This window comes from Apaloderma vittatum, unplaced genomic scaffold (genome assembly GCF_000703405.1).
Source record: "Apaloderma vittatum isolate BGI_N311 unplaced genomic scaffold, ASM70340v1 scaffold2670, whole genome shotgun sequence".
In the NCBI taxonomy this organism is placed as follows: domain Eukaryota; kingdom Metazoa; phylum Chordata; class Aves; order Trogoniformes; family Trogonidae; genus Apaloderma; species Apaloderma vittatum.
Genome location: NW_009693799.1, coordinates 5,349 through 22,495, shown reverse-complemented (window position 1 = coordinate 22,495; position 17,147 = coordinate 5,349). Strand labels below are relative to the sequence as shown.

Genomic DNA, 17,147 nt, shown 5'->3' with positions numbered 1-17,147 from the left:
ATTCCTGTAATTGAACTAGGTGGATTTCTGGATCTTTAAGAGAGTACTAGATTTTTTAAAAAGCTATGATACCTCTCTCATAGAATAACTTTGGCAGAATTGAAATATTTTAACAATAAAAAGACCTAAGAAAATGAGAGATCTAAGACCACATCTGTCTTTCTACTCCTTGAAATTATGACTAATATCCCTCTCACCATCATTTTAATTTTCCTCTTGTTCTTTTCTCCTCTCCCCCTCCACCCCTTCAGAGCTACAGAGCTTTATGCTCCCCTTCATTGTGTCGCTCTGGTTCTGTAGAATTTCTTACAGTTACTTCTTTATTTTTGACTTTTCTTTGGAAGCACAGAAGCATTATAACTAGGGAAAAGAATGAGTAGCAAATATTCTAGATGCTAGACTTATGTTTTTAATTTTTATTAATTTAGCAGCTTCAGAAGTAGAATAGTACGACATACTTACACACAGCAAAAGCTTTGGGTCAGCGTGGATCAGTTTTACCAAAGATAACAGCAAAAACTTGTAGCTTCTGGTTTCCAAGTCAGTAGGTTTTTCTTTAAATTTAAGGCTTGTCATTTTCTCCTTAAATGTAAGACTCTGACAGAAGGAAAAAATCAGTCATTGTCAGTAACATAGTCTGCTTCGCAGTTATAATTAAACAGCTTATGAAATTTATTGCTTTTATAATCTATAATCCATGAAAAAGTTTAAATGGATACAAAATTCACTTGAGCGTAGTCACAGAGCCTTCTACTTAAAAATCCCCTGGTACATACACATACGCTGTCACTTTATTATATTGTTACAGTTTCCTTAAGAGTTGTTTTAGTGAGCTGCATGTGACTATAAAAAAAGATTTTGCGTAAGACAAACTGTGGTAAAAGGCTAAAAGAATCAAAAGGAATTTACAGGGATTTACTCTGGTACAAGAAAGGAAGGTGTTCTGCTTTGACTCCTGGGTGAACTACAGCCCACTCTGCCGCTGCTGTGTACATATATAGATACATATATAAGTGCACATATACTTAAAAGTGAACTTGAGTTAATTAGTCCTCAGTATGTCCCAAGACAAAAGATTTGCAACCCTCTCCCGTAAATTTACAGAACTTAAATTTTCGCCTTACGTCAGACGGAATTAAATTAGCATTTTTGCTTATAGCCATCAGAAGAGTTACAAGACAGTGACACGGAAAAAAAATTGCAACTGTGGATATTCAACACAAGACCAGCTTTTTAGACTATTTTGTCCAGTTGGTTACTTGTGAAGATCTCAAACAATAACATGAGGTTGCTTTTCATTTTCACTAAACTTATAAGTTTTTAACAACAAAAAAACCCCACTAGCTTGAAATCATCCTCACGCTATTTTGCTAATTAGTTATTGTGAATACATACGGAATGAAAACTGCCTCCTAAAAAGCATCCAATTAAGAAATTGGTAGAGGTAACGAACTCTGCGCTACACCTCACTTGGCTACAGTGAAGGGAATTCTGAGAAGAGGGACACAGCAAAAGAAGCTGATTCATCTCTATGAAACGATTTATTGATTTCGCACAATCCAAACTAATAAGACCCTCAGTAAAGACAGACGGGGACATGACTGCCCTCTGCAAATACGTGACGGGGACAGAACACCAGTTCGAAGCTAACGGACAACACTGGAACAAGAACAAATGGACATAAGTTAGACAAAAGTAAGTTTAGACTGGAAATTAGAAAACGGTTTCACCCACCAGAGCGGGGAGATGCTGGAAGAGCATCATGATGGAAAAGTAGAGGCAGAGAGAAAAGAACTGACCCAAGGAAAAGCCCTTCCCTCTAGGAAGGAGCTCCCAGGGTGCGGAGGGGACAGCCCTGCGGCAGGCAGGAGCAGCGCTGAGGAGCTCCCCCGGGCCTGCTCGGGAGGTGAAGCATGCGACCTCCTGCCCGAGGCCGGGCGAGGTAACTATGCACAGAAAAGTCAGAGCAAGGACAGGCTTTTCTGCGGTAGTTACAATGGGTCATACTTACAGCAACAGAGGCCCACTGCCATGCAAAACAGTGACTGGTTGGCATCTGACCATGTGAGCGACAGCAGTCAATAAGAATGGGAAATAAGAAGCAGAAGACAAAGCACCACCAATCAATGTCAGGGTTGCCATCACCATACCCCTGCTGTTTTCTCAACAGATGAATAGAGACATGTAAAAAGTAAGTCAAACATGCTGTAGATTTCAACTAAAGGTATTTTGATCATTCGCTTTCACTTGAGAAGCCCAATAGAAATATCTCCACGTACCATTTTAGGCCCTCTAAAACAACCAACCAAGTTCACTTGAGGCATCGAAAGCCCTAAGCGGAAAGGTCAGAAGAAAGGCAACACAGCTGCATGTGAACTTGCTAAAAAAATTTGGATGAACTACAAATTTGAAATTTACTCAAGACTTTTTCCAAGACAAACAAGAATTCTGACTTTATTTCATAATGCTTGAAAAATCCTTTACTTTGCTGCTGTCACCAAGACCAAACAGTCAGCTTGCTCAACACAAAGCAAGCAAGACGAATAGAAGAGCTATTCGTGTCAACCATGGCAAAAGCATTGCAGTTTTCAGAAGTCACCTTCACATAGAGAATGCTTTTGTTTTCCAAATTAAACAAGAACAGACATACTACCTAGCTAGTCACACAGCAAGAAAGCATAAAACAGTTAGTCAAGCAGATAGTTACAGAAGAAATATTTCTACGTTGACAGTTTAAAAACAGCAGGAAAACTGAGAAACACATGCCAGTAACTGACCAGAAACAGTCAGTGAGTGCACCAAAGCCCACAGGCTTTAGAGAGCGTGTACGGCTCTCTGTTGCTTTTTGGATTGCAATGCTCTTCCCTCCCTCTAGTTTCCAGTCTAAAGCTAATGAATAAAAAAGCAGGAAAGGAACGGAGACACAGGAAAAACAATGGGTTTGCGTTTTAAGAGCTTCTTTAGAAGTCTTACTGGAGTCATGCGAATGGCTGGATGCGCCCCGCAGCCCTGAATAGCTTTGTGAAGCGTCTCGCTGAACATGCTGCGGAGCTCCATGGAATGGCAGTACACGGCGTCAATCTTGGGCCACCAGTCCAACGCAGACTACAAGGAAACACAGCAACGCCCACATGGTCAACTGGTCACGTACCAGTTTGGTGATGACTTAGTTTAAACTTCTAAAAGTTACAAAAGCTACAGCAGAACTGACCTTTACACGAGTATTTTGCACAGTATTACCAATGCGTTAACTGTGCGTTCTCATAAAATTTCAACAGAAGCAATTCTCCCAACTTTGCAGCTTACTGTGTCAGAAAGGTATTCCCAAACAATATAAAAACTGAAGCCATGTTTCAGGGACTTAAAGTACAAGAACAAACTGAAGATGACCAACTGCGCAAACTTTCAAAATATTTTTGGCACTCGGCATTTATTACAATTTTACACTATTTAAGTTCATAGTGGATCAAATCCCTGAGCAAAACTCTGAGGCCAGCTCTTCCCTCCCATGTTAACATACGGGAAGTAGCAGAAGGTGGCGTGACTACGCACGTCCTGAGAGTGTATCACTAAAACCTATTATAAAACCAGAGAACGTAAGATCCACTTTTCATCCTACATCAGCAGGTATTAAAACATATTTGTACTGAAATTTTACACTGCAATACAAACTTTCAAACTGGGAATGCAACTGACTGACAGCATGAACAAAGATTTGTATATCCTCCCTCATAACAAAGCAACTCTTGCTGTGTGGATGCAGGCATCAACATCTGCTCTACTATTCAAACTGTATTTAATAAGCAGATATTGATCTGAATAATCAGAAGCCACAGAGTTCTGGGCTGATTAAATACTTTCAGAACTTACGTTTGTGATTATTCGGTGGAGCGAGTTTACCAGTACGTAATGAAATGTTGATGGGGAATTCTGTGCCAAGCAGATCTACAATAAAAACACGGAAGAGCCACTTAGGAACATATTTGTCTTTGCTGTCTCTCTTATCACACTGAAAAACATACTGAAGCCTTTTCATTAAATTCACCAAGCTGTCAACTCTTAACAAAAGAAAGCCTAATCAGCTAAGACAAGATTTAGAAAACATGCAGGGGTTTATTACTAAAGGATATTTACACAGTTGAACTTATTTAGGAGCTTCCATTTGCTGTTAGCTTATCTTTTATAACTGACAGCTCATCAATAGTACGTGGAGAATGACTTACCAGTAAGTAGTGCTCTCACCTTAAAGTGTTGGTTATTATGAGGGTTTATGCGGAAGCAGGAAACTAAGCAGTCAATCATAAGGTCTACGTCTGCATTTTGATTGCCTCTTGAAAAAGGTTTGCTTGGATTAAACAGCAAATTCTATGTAGTTCAAGAAAATATAAATATATAAATCAGATACCAAGATTACTCTTGCCTATTTTCAAGACAAAACTTTCCACTGACAAACTACAATATTCAGTTAAGAAGAAATCCAAAGTTTACTTCAGTATTTTAAAATTCAAATTTCTTCACTACAATTAGGAAATAGGTGTTTTTACCTTAAGATCTACTACCATGGACTGCACTAGTAGGAAAATGACAGAATTATCTTCCCAGTTGATGTAGGTAGATGCTTTGCACAGCTTAACACAAGCAATAGCCGCACTTTCAGTCAGTTGTCTGCTCCCACTGTGGCCTGCAAGTGCTTTCCTGAGATTGTCCAGGAACAGTTTCTGCAGAATCCAAATCAGGCGTAGTTACAAGAGAGACAACTTAAAAGAGGTGCAGAAACTTACATATGGAATTTTAATGTGCCCTTTAAGCAGGAAAGACAAAATAAAATACACCTGAAAAACAGAGTAAGCAAAACCATGTGTCCTCTAGAAATGTGAATTCAGATACTTTTGTTGTCTTACCTTGTTCATTTTAGTTTCTTCTACCACATCCTTTGCTATATCTTGGATTATCTCTGGACACAGGACCAGGAGTATGATTTGCAATGGCCAAACCGCTGCTTTACGTTTTGTGCTTTCAGCAAAGCCATCCACTAGGTCAAACAACTTCTCTGCACAATCTGCATAAAATACAACCCAAACCCAATATCAATTGTCATTATGAAAACATAAAGCACAAGTATAAAAGAGCAGAGGGAGAGCTCCAGCTACACAGAAAGCAAGTTTCGTTTTGCCCGTTACTGGGCCTGCTACCGGGAACAAAATGGTCTAAACCCAGTTGAAGACATGGTTTACCCGGTTTTGACTAGAGGCAAATACCGCTGATGCTCTAATTTTTCTCCTGTATCAAGATCACAAATATATATTTAAAGAGTTTCCATCTTTGGGTTTTATTTCTTTGTGCTATGAACCACAAAATTAACCTCCTTAAAAGGTGAGTTAGGAGAGCAGACAGACAGCAATATTTCCTTGCTTGTCCTGACAATGGTTGACAGAAATTTGTTTCTGGTTTGCAGGCTGAACAAGAAGTAAAGAGGGCACAAAATGCAAGTGAATTCAGAGAAGTCGAAGAAAGCAGCTTTTGAACACCATGTCGCTTGCCATGCCTTACCAGCCATATCGGTCTGCGGCGTCTGATACAGCTTTGTGAATTCATCGGGATAGTTTTCCACCCAGTTCCAAAATGCCTGCAGATAATGCAAAACATCTTTACATTCCATTCCTATTTTTTTTCTGAATTATGTAGATAAAGGAAGAGAGATTTTACTCTTCTAGTCACTCAACATTTCTTGCAGAACATACATGCATCAAAGGGACGTGCTAACTTGCAATTCAGTAATTTACTACAAAATGTAACTCTTACTAAATTAGAAAAAGTCTGCAAATAAGCAACAGAACAGAAGATAAATATCAAAATACTTGCCTTTTCAAGACTGTTGATAACAGCTAACTGAGCTACTTTCTTAAGGGCTTTAAACTTGAATACAGTCTCTGCAAAGGTAAAATATTTCTCCATTTAGAAAAAAAACTTGGCTCTAAAAAGCAACACAGATTATAGATGATGTTTGAAGTGCATAACAATTTTTAAACCAATGTCTTTATGCTAATTAGGTATTTTAAATACTTTGTTGAATACATGACTATTTGGAGTAAAACACAGCAATAAAAATACACATCAATACCACTGCGTCATCTCTAACGAGTTGTATTGAGATAAAAATACTTCAAAACACAGGCTCAAATCGTACCTTGCAAGAGTCGTTTTAGTTTTGAACAATCCACACTGATGTACTGTAAAAGTTCAATATCATGAACATCAGCGTTATCTTCTGAACAAACAGTCAGTTCCTGTAATCTAAAAATACGCAGAATAAACTAACTTCTCAATCAGGTCACGTCAGGTAGGTATGAGCACATACCCAGGATTCTATACATTTGAACAGTGGGGAATATTGTATGATCTCCTCATATAATACAATCTCCTCAGATACACTTTTCCGGGTTTAGAAATGAAAGAAAGATCTCGCACGATTAAGATAGTTCTACTCCACCCTCATGCCGAAAACAGATCTAGAAATACTGGTGACGAGTCTTACGAGACACCACTACCATCTGGTGATAGTCTGTTTACGTCCAAGATTTCCCTGAATCCTTCTGTTGCCCACCATACTGTAGTAGCAACCTTGGCATCTTTTCAACTAAATATTAAATTCATGGAATCACGCCTTCAGACTCCTGCTCCTTAACAGCAAGTCTTGCCCCAGCTAATGTCTGGGGCACAAAGCCCCGACCGACGGCAGGCAGCATTGCTGAAGGGAGCTACAACCACTCCTTCCCAGCTAAAGCAGAGCCAGATTGCTCTGGCCTAAACACACAGGGTGAAGTTTGATCACGCCAGTTTAAACACAAGGGCATCTTTTCGCACTTTCCTATTAGATGATTTACCAAATATGTCATCAGATACTGAGCCACTAATAACTAAATCATATGTTCTCACGAACTCAAGATTGCCGTGTCTTGTTCCAAAGCTACAGATGTGTTTTAGACACGGAATGTGATTTCTAGTACTCCACACAAAAGCAGTTCTTCATTTCTTCAACGCCAGGGAAACTTAACAGCCCTCGCTGGGAATGGGAAGGTCCCCACTGCCGTGCTTTTCATGCCAAAAATCCCCCAGCTGCTGTACAGGGCCTAGAAATATGCCTAAACAGGAAGCACGGGTCAAAAGCTCAGCAATGCTAACTGTCGGCAAGCTGACCCCTGTGGAGACCAGCAACAATTGGTCAAATATTTAACTATTGATGCACAAGCCATCTCGAAGCAAAAAACAGGTTAGGGTAAAAAGCACTACGCTCCAGCTCCAGTGGACGGTAGAAGGCTTTGGAGTTTGAGAACTAGACCATGCTACACACATACAGATAAATACAGATCCACCGACTAGACTCCAAGAGAGTCAGAAAAACTTCAGTTGCAAAATGCTTCCTATAAAAGGAGCAAAAGAAATTGTCTTCATTTCCATAAGGAACAAAACATAATCAACCTATTCAGTAAAACCACATCCTCCACGCTAGCTGCCAAGTCCGTGTTCTCAAAAGAGAATTTATTAGGCTCTGCAAAGGCTCTGTAAAAGTTTCAAAAAATACTTAAAACTTAGAAAATATTAAATAATTTTAGACTGATTTCAAGAATGCAAACATTCTCCAAAATACCAGGGTGGAACTGTTTTTACATTATAATGAATATATAAAAATTTGTTTCAATTAAATTTGCACACTCATTGCTATGTGACTACATGAACCTGGCCAAGCTCGACTTCCAGTAAAACAAGGCTGATGTTAGCTATAACAGTGTGCGATAAGAGCAAGAGCTAAAAAAAAATTTTAAAAAAAAATTGAAGTATTTCAATAATAGAAGGCTTAATATGCAAGACTGGCAACTGCTGAAGCATCAAAATGATCTAGAACAGGGCAAAAAGAGAAAAGAATCGATGGAAACTTTGGGAATGTTTCTCTGCTCACTTAGAATAGCAGAGAAGACAGTTATTTTTACAGTAAATGTGCTGTGAAATTCAAGTCAGTCAGAAGACAAATGGGTTGTTTCCAAACATTAACAAACAGTCCAGCTGTTTTGTCCCCTTTAGGCATAAGATAGATTTAACATAAAAGCCTTCGGGCTGTAAAAATTAAGAAGAAAAACAGCCTTGGGGCTCCAAAAGAGATATAGACAATCTGGAATTTTGCATTTTAAATTCATAAGTAAATGGACGCAACCCATCTTCAGCATCTTTTTCTTTGGTTTCCAAACACCTTGCACTCACAAGAACTTACTCAGCTGAGTTATCATTACTTCCACTCTACAGCAGCATTTGGCTTGTACTTTTGACAGCAGATTAAAAAAGTCATAAATGCAGCTCAAAGAAAATATACTGGCAGTAACCTGGAATGGATACAAAATAGGTTCATTTTGTAACCCAAAACTTAAGTGAAATTTTGAAAGGCAGAAAGAGATCTAGTTAAGAATTATCTTGCTAAATATCAATTCAACAGTTAGCTTCCCTGACATGAGAAAAACTGCAACTCAGGACAGATGTTCTAAAGTGCAGTATGGAACAGACCTTCTAACACGCTAAGTGAGGCTACTGAAAAACACCTACCTGGTGGAAATGCGGCTGAACACAGCATTAAAGTTATTGCAGCTAAGAGAAAAAAGAACCCCGGAGGCAGAATTACGTAGTTCAGCTGCATGCTGGTTCCCTTCGCGGTAAGTGTGGATGAAGTGGCAGATTTCTGGCAGCAACTGTTTTACCAGCATAGTCTCATCTAGTCGCATGGTATCCTTTGGTTGCTAAAAATAAACATTCAGTATTTCATTAAATTCTGTTTTGCAGGTTTGGAGGAAAAAAAATACAGAGTGTCTGCCACTAGTAGGCCCAGGACACAACTCTAAGCTTCTCCCTCTGCCTGCAGACTGCCCCTGAGCACAGCCTAAACAGTCTGCCCAGAACAGGCTCCTTTCCCTTTGAGAAATAACCCGTACCATTCAAACCACCTTACATCACCAAGCTGATCAAAGTCATCAAGTATCAAGCAAAATATCAAGTGTTTCTGAATCCAAACACATTTCTGATTAGATGAATGCACCCTGTTGATCCGTGTAAAGTCCTGGCAGCAGAGCATTAACTATCTTGGCTCTGAACGGAAGCTCAAAAGGCAAATACCCACCCTTCCTTCTCTTTCGGGTACTATTATAACCACTATATTTTGACAGCAAGTATTTTACACTAAAATATGAACCCAAAAAGAGGTGCTTCTCCCTTGCTCTTGCCTGGGATCACTCTATACAAGTCAAAAATGGCTTAAATCTCCTGCAACAGAAAAACCTAATTTTTGCCAGTTTGCACAGCATGAGACATAAGGAAACTATTTACAAAAGAATTCAAAGTGAAACTTTGCTCTACTAAGAGAAAATTTAACAGAAGGGTCAGCATTAAAGCTTTCTAAAATTCTACCAATGAATTTACCATAGGGAATTGGGAAGTTTCAGAGACTCCCACTTAGTTGACCTGAGTCCTGTTGCCATGAGAACTTGATGAAACATTGAGCAAGAACAGCAAGCAAGAAATACGTCTGAAGATATCACAGAACACAACGCTCTTTGTACAGAACTTTGGCTCAGCCCTTACTAAACATATACTGCCTCAACTTGCTCTCATTTGAATTGACAAAGTAAGAAGCATTCAGTCCAATTTTGGGCTGTTCAAATATCATAAACGATCAGGAAAAGACCACTAACATTTCAAACAATATGCATACAAGAAATATTTTTAAAGAATCAATTTCTGAAGTTAAAACAGTTTCTTTGACTCGCTGCATTGAAGAACAGAAAAAGTGCTATAAGAGGTATTTATCTCAGCTGTAAAGGCTGAAAAGTATTCTGGAAAATGTATTTACCTGGATCTTTTGTGAATTTGGAAGAATCCACAATTACTGAGACTGTTTCAGTACTGTACTATAAGATATGCTGCTTGACAAATCTAGCCATAATAAGGTCATTACCTTATCAAGAAAGAACCTGCAAAAACTGTTGCAGGGAAACAGCAAAGAGCTTAAGATGATTTCATGACATTCATCCCAGAATACAGCTTTAAAAAAAAAATTCCTTTCTTGTTAAAGCAATAAACCATTGCAAATTTTGCTCCCAGTGAAGTTTGGCTTTGCCATTACACAGTTCAGCCCAGTAAGCCGTATGACTTTGCATCCCAAAGGTGCTGCCTCGCAGCCCAGCTCCGACTGGAGACCTCAGGACTGGACTCCCAGTGGAGGTCTGGGCACGGTGAGCTAATGGTATCTAGGAAACACCTGCAAAAGTCATCTCTAGAACAGTGATAGCAAACTTTCTGCTCTATATACAAAAGTACAGGAAAAGTTACTTCAGTAAATAAACCTTTTAAGCAATCTAAAGAAAAGTCAGCACTGTACGCAGAAAACTTTGTAACATAAACCTGAAATACTTGTACTGAATTATCAGCTACTTTCAGTGACTTACTGTCCCATTAATTTTCTATTGTGGGATGAAAACATTTTGATGCGTCTATTCAAAAAACACTGAGCAGAAAATGCCACAAGCACTCAAACCTTATAAAAATCTAGTGAAGCGTCCTAACCACATCTAACTCTTCATTTGGGTTTGCGCCCCTTCTTACTCCAATTCACATGTCACTCAGTACAGTCATTTGTAATTCTTTTCAACAAATTATTAAAAGAAAATCGTTCTTTATAACTCCACGAATTAGCTGAGTAGTGGCAAGTGCAAACTGAGAAGTTTTATCCAGCTGAAAAAAGATCACTAATTTTAGGCACGAAGAAAGCAGCCCCCAAAAATCTTAATTTATCAATTATATCAACTACTTGCATTGACAGGAATTTTGCTATAAATTAGATGAGTTTTAACTTTAATATCAGTAGACAGATACCCAAGCATTTGATAGGTACCCAAGCATCTGACTCTTACTCTCTAACTCATCTGATTCCAACTTAGCAATTGCTTATGCAAGCCTACTCACCCCTGCCAGACATTTTTCCAGTGTATCCAAGATAATCAGCTGAGATAGATATAAATTCTTTTCAGCGGTTTCTCCAAATATTCTCTAGAAGTAGAAAGGATACAGATTTGTCCAATACACAAAAATTTGACATGTAACGCATTAAAATAATGTAGCGAAGTGGCACAGAAAGTTATGGTTCCGAGTTCAGAAATAAAGACAGCAAAAATTAGATTAAAATAGGAATTAAAATCTTATGCCTGTAGAAACATCTCTGCCCAGTCTGCAATGCCAAACCTAATAAGGAACAAACAGTCACTGTCAAGTGAGACTGGAGGCACTCTGCAGTCCCTTACCTTCACCAGGCCAATAATTTATTCAGAAATGAAGGTTATACCTCTTCAGAAACTTATTTTGGTATTAATTACTGCTGACTCTGCTCCAGTTGAGTCTTTCATCGCCAGCATCTTAATAGAGCTAATGTTACAACAAATCTATATTGACAAGCTTATTAGAGTGCTGCAATATTTAGCACAGACCACAGGAAGAAACACACGAGACCCTCCAGGAAGATGCCACGCTTCAGAGAGAGGCTGAAGGCAGGATTCCATCGGGTGTTTAAGCTGGCACCCAATTTTCCTGCCAACAATGGTGACTAGTTCCAGCAGTATTAAGACAGCAAAATAAAACCGGAAAGATTTAGCCGAAAATACACTGGCACCACTGCCTACACATGGAACACACACAGAAGCCACCCAAAGGAAGTCACATTTTAAGCCATGGGAAAGGTTCGCTCAGCTAAGCCTTAGTTTCAGCAGACTCCAAACCCTCCAGACCTTTTTCCAAACTAAACCCGTTACAGTCCCTCAGTCTCCTTTGTTTCAGCTATAGAAATCCTTCAAAGATATTGCTGATTCATACAGTAGCTCAGCCCATCAAACGTAAAAAATGGTAAGTCTTGCTCCTCAGTGCAAAGCAAATGTTGACTTTTTATTGACATTTTTAGCTAGGTCCTTCCTCTTAAGATCTCTACATTATACACAGAAATTTGTTTTATCTGTACAGTTTACTCATTTATCAGACAATCATCTTATAAAAACACACTCCTTCAAGTCTATGGAATTTAATTAATATAAATTGTCTCTCAAAAGGGATTACAGATAGCTTTAAGCAACCTGAAATCCCTAGAAGTTGGGCAACCTGTTTGCTGATTTTATCAATCATTTGTAGCGTTTTAGCAGATGCACACGTGACATCCAAAAGAGCTCAGCATACACTGTGTTACTGAGACAATGGGGAAAAAAAGGACTGCTACAGTTCGGCCAGTTCCATTACCTGTTTTGTGATCGCGTGGAATGTCCACAATCACATAGCTTCAACACTCACTGAATGAAACTCTTCTCATGGCAAATTCAAAACCAAATCCATAAAAAAAAAAATTTAAGATATTTACCCAACTTGATGGTAATTGTTATTTTTCTGAAGCTGACACTGGACATCCACATTCATGTTTTTTCCTATTCTAGGCTTATCTTCTCTTTGTTTTCACTGAGATCTAATTTAAGTGACAGTTTTAGTGAGGCTGATGAGTCAAATATTTTGATGGATTTCAGGAATCATTTTACGGTTCCCTTGAAGGCAGAAGAGGAAAACCACCATGCAGCAGGAAGTCATCTACTAAGACAACTGTCTCTATAAAGATTTCTCTTTGGGAACTCACAGAAAAGTCTCATCTCTTCACACCAGTCTGCTGCCCTCAAGTATCAACACGAGAGGCTGTGACCCCTATCAAACAATAAATGGAAGATGTGTATTGCTTCCACACATTTTCATTCATTTTTTCTACTGACCAGTAAGGAATCCCTTTGGAGGAAAGAGCCTATAATGACAGCATTAGACAAGAGACTGTTTTCAAAGATTTTTCTTACAAGTTTCTGACCGAAATTCATCTGTTTGGTAAAATACGCATGTATTTTATACACACAAATGCTAAAACATCCAAACAGCCTGGAACATACAAACGACCTAAGTTTTAAATCTTTTTTCCCTTCTCTCTTTCCCAAAACGATTTCTGGCAGGACAGACAAGGGGAAAAACCCCAACACCCTAGTGCTGCTGCTCAGCACCTCCTTTGCCCCAGGGAACTGCTCTGCTGAAGACTTTGCCAGCACTGCTTCCCCGGGCCACAGAAGCACCTTTCTACGAGATGGTCAATATCTTCCCCTATGTCTCAACAAGCAGCGCATCCCACCGGTATTTCAACACTGCCCTGTGTGGTTCCGGGTACCTTTACATCCGCTCCTTAGCTAGCCCCGTACCTGTCCAGCTGCACATCCATCTCACGACCAACACAAGATTCCTCTCAGTCACCTCCCCCTTTAGATTTCTCTGTCACGACTACCTCATCACCTTTATACGTAACCCAGCTCAGTGCTGTGGGTGAACGTTAGCACATGAGGATGAAAAGGAAAAAGATAAAGTGTAAAACGCAAGCAACAATTTGACTAGATTTTAAGTGACTCTCTGCAGATGGGATAATACGAACAAATAACAATCAGTTTGAAAAATCAGCCAATCATCCAAGAAAACTTACCATGTTATTAACATTTTTTAAGATATTAGTGAGACCACTGATGACCAGGGAAAACTTGTACTTGGAAATGTTTATGAGACATTCCTTGTTGTGCTCCGTACTGACTTTGGTGTGAGTATTCTGCTGGCCAGCCTTTATTGGAAGCTACAATAAGAGATAAGTGTTATAAACATTTTTACATTGAAATTTACATTTTTAAAAATGTGTTAAAATTTTTTGAGACACCAGAAACAACTCTGAAAAACATTCCACAACTACAAACACATTGTTTATTTCTCTCAATAGTCTTCTCCCAGTTATCCATAAACCAAAATACTGCATCTCACCTATCCCTTTTTGTGAATTGAAACTAAACCTCTACTTTTTGATACATTTTTCTACAAACCAAGTGTCAAAGCAATCAAAAGGAGCAGAAAAACGCCCATACAACCAACCTCCTTGAGCTGGGCCACGAGGTCTCGGCCTCAAATGCACTCCACGCGCTCACGAGCCAAATGCGAGCGGTGAGCCCCACGTCACCCACTCTCGCCCAACACCCAGGGGTACAGCAGGACTCGAAGCACATCTTTTCCAGCAAAGATAAAATTCAGAGCAACCGCATCAACTCGAGATGTTTCTCCTCCCGGGCGAACACTAGGCACTTTGTTTCATGCCGTGCCCAAATTCTTCAAGGGTCACAACCGAGTCACTTCCCAAGCACGCCCTCGCTCCCCCTGCCCGCTCCTCGCTGCAGCCAGCCCGTTCGGAACCGCCACAGGAAAGATGAGAAGTAACTCTTCGGAAAAATTCCTTTTACTGAGGATTTATATTTTTAAAAAGCAAACAAACATGGCAGCAAAAACCAAATCAGTATTATCGCCTCTTTTTATAATTCACATGTGTCATTTGTATTTTAAAGTGTAACCTAAGAATCCACTATCTAGAGAAACTTTAATTGCCACTACGCTTTTTGACCAATTTTAACTAGAATTCTCAATAACTGTGTATTCCGAAAGACTCTGATAGCTCAAAGGAAATGCCACAATGTAATATTCGTGCCTTAGAAAGTGTATCCCAGAGAAGGAGAGAATTTAAGGGAGTTTAAAAGAGGGATTCCAAAGAATTACACTCAGCTTTACAGATGCACAACGCTCAAAGAGCAATCTTCCAGGTGGGGGCCTGGACGGGGAGCACCAGAGGGTACTTTCCATACTCTCACCCAGTTACACCCCGTTCCTGACAGGTTCACGACACGTCAGCAGTCACAAATATCTCTGCCAACCATTTCACACTACTATCTCTACTGATAAGAACTTTAAAGGCTTATATGTAAAATGCTAGACGAAGAAACCCAAACTTTGAGCACTTCTCTCAACAGTGTTGGCTGCATCCTTAAATCCAGGCTGCTTAACACTGACATCTTCCATTTGCAGGGAAACGGAGCTCTTCGATACACTACCCAGCTTTTACGCCAAGCACAATTTCCTCTCCATACAAGCTGTGGTTTGGTTGGGGATTTATGCGTCACTCCTTTTGGTACCACGGCCCAGGATCACAATGGAAATTGGCCGTTTCTGCCTCAGAGAATGGCTGACTCTTAATGAAGAAAATGACTGAACTGCCAAGCTAGATCCCACCAAAGCCCCAACAGCCACAGAAAGGTCTGTGAGGAACGTCTGCTCTCAATTCCGACAGCGGCACAGGGATCTCTGGCACCAAGACTTCCATCCCAGGAACCGCGCGAAGGGAGCAACTACCCTGTCCCAAGGTCTGACACTTTCTGCCGGTGCAGACTCCTCTAGCAGCAAGCTCCAGAGGGCAATCAAGGTAATTTCCACGGCATTTCCTAATTCTCCTGCAAGTGTGCAGCTTGTAATGCCTTAAAACAGGCTGATGCATTTCCATGTGCTCCTTTTAAAACTAGAAAAAGCAGAACAAACAGTATTTGTGACTCGAGCTTTCTTTTCCTTGTTGGATATTATTCTTACAAGACATTTTTGGAAGTCATTAGAGGAAGACAGATACATTTAATTAAAAATTTCACCGTTACTAGTACTTTTTTATTTGAATTTTCAAGTCTCCATGCTGACGACAGCAGAAAAGCTCAATAACGCTGAGTGATAAAACACTTCAGAAGTGCCTCTCAAAGAAATTGTGTCATAGATGTAGCTCTGTACGCTTCCACGCTACAGAAACATCACCTTACACAGTTTTGGAGCTTCCTGCCACAACAGCTACTGCCACAAGGTCACCTAGAAGTAAAACTGCTTTTTATATTACTATTTAAAATATGAAACTATATAAAAAGGAAATATTGGCTCTGTTGTTTGGTTTGTTTTTTTTTTTAAATTTGTCAGCTATTTCCTTTGCACATTCTGACATGCTGGATCATTGTATGTCTCCTAATGGAATGCTGTGCCAGTGCTGGGTGACCAAAAAAAAAAAAAAACTTCTATATAAATATTTATCAATGTAAATATTACAAGAAAAATAAATAATAACAGGGAAAAAAAACCCCTGAAATTATACTTTTGGTGTCTTTGATTTTATTTTAGAAAAAAGACTGACAATAAAGGTTTCCCCTATAGCTTTTCTTTGAATTAGAAGCAGAAATTAAAGCAAAAAGCTGAAATATAATGGAGAGCTCTTCCCAGTTCAGCAAAGGGATAGTGCACTATCCCAACTCTGCCATTTTCACCACTGAAATAGGAAGCAAGAGCCAACAACCGAATAAATACAGTGGTGCTCACATAACCCACACAGAGGCACGCTTCTGTGTGCTCTCTCTCTAATCAGGTTTACCTACATCTCTTGAAGGTGTCAAATAAGCTACAGAGGACAGGGACTAACGGCGTTTTGGCCTACGATTTGCCTTATTTATGCAGCAGACAAAGATAAAATAGGTAGGTCGGATCTGGAATCTTTCCAACTATCAAATTTTAAATATTTTAAGATCAATTTTAAAAAGAACATTGCTGCAAAAGACAAGGAAAAGCCATTAAGCAGTGGAGCCTGATGGCTGCAGTAACACAGAACAGGAGTCAGAGCATCCTGAGCTCAGGCGCAAGTCACCTTGTCCAGGAGGTGCCACCCAAACAACCAGAAAAGCAAATGGGAGAGATGAAGCATCCGAGTACCCATCGTGCTACACCGGCCCCACGTGAGCTCCCTAGGTGTTAAAACTCATCTCTGGACAACACGAGTGTAAGTCAAACTGTTTCGAGAAAGGCACTTCTCACTTCAATTTAAGAAGCTCTGCCGACACAGCTAGTGCTTCTCCCAAACCCACCACTGGCACAACGCCGCAACTAGAACCCTTCTCACAAGGTCTACTGAACGCAAAGAGTGGACAAAAAACAACAAAAAACAACACAGATCACGAGATCATTATTTTCTTTACATTTCCAAAAGGCATACGATAACAGATAAACCTTAGAAATAGAGATCTGAACCACATACCCAGGAGAGCACAGGATTGTTAAGGCTAATTCAGCTCTATTAGAGGCTACTAAAAGCTATTTTTTAATCAATATCTACAGCCCAAAAGATGGAAATTCCTCTCTCAACATTCCAAAGCAAAACTATATTTCTTGAT

General features: G+C 39.6%; 1 protein-coding gene across 1 annotated transcript in view; it reads right to left on the bottom strand.

Moving 5' to 3' along the window:
* LOC104270475 (neurofibromin) overlaps nt 1-13,717 on the bottom strand; it is a gene marked incomplete at its 5' end in the record, with an annotated part of 32,289 nt that extends 18,572 nt beyond the window's left edge. The window contains 12 exons of the mRNA XM_009864862.1: nt 463-597; nt 2,974-3,105; nt 3,871-3,945; nt 4,243-4,365; nt 4,545-4,718; nt 4,902-5,059; nt 5,551-5,626; nt 5,863-5,930; nt 6,188-6,294; nt 8,593-8,783; nt 11,002-11,085; nt 13,574-13,717. Coding sequence (XP_009863164.1) covers nt 463-597; nt 2,974-3,105; nt 3,871-3,945; nt 4,243-4,365; nt 4,545-4,718; nt 4,902-5,059; nt 5,551-5,626; nt 5,863-5,930; nt 6,188-6,294; nt 8,593-8,783; nt 11,002-11,085; nt 13,574-13,717 — 1,467 coding nt within the window. The remainder of the gene's footprint in view (nt 1-462; nt 598-2,973; nt 3,106-3,870; nt 3,946-4,242; nt 4,366-4,544; nt 4,719-4,901; nt 5,060-5,550; nt 5,627-5,862; nt 5,931-6,187; nt 6,295-8,592; nt 8,784-11,001; nt 11,086-13,573) is intronic.
* Nucleotides 13,718-17,147: the final 3,430 nt, after the last annotated feature.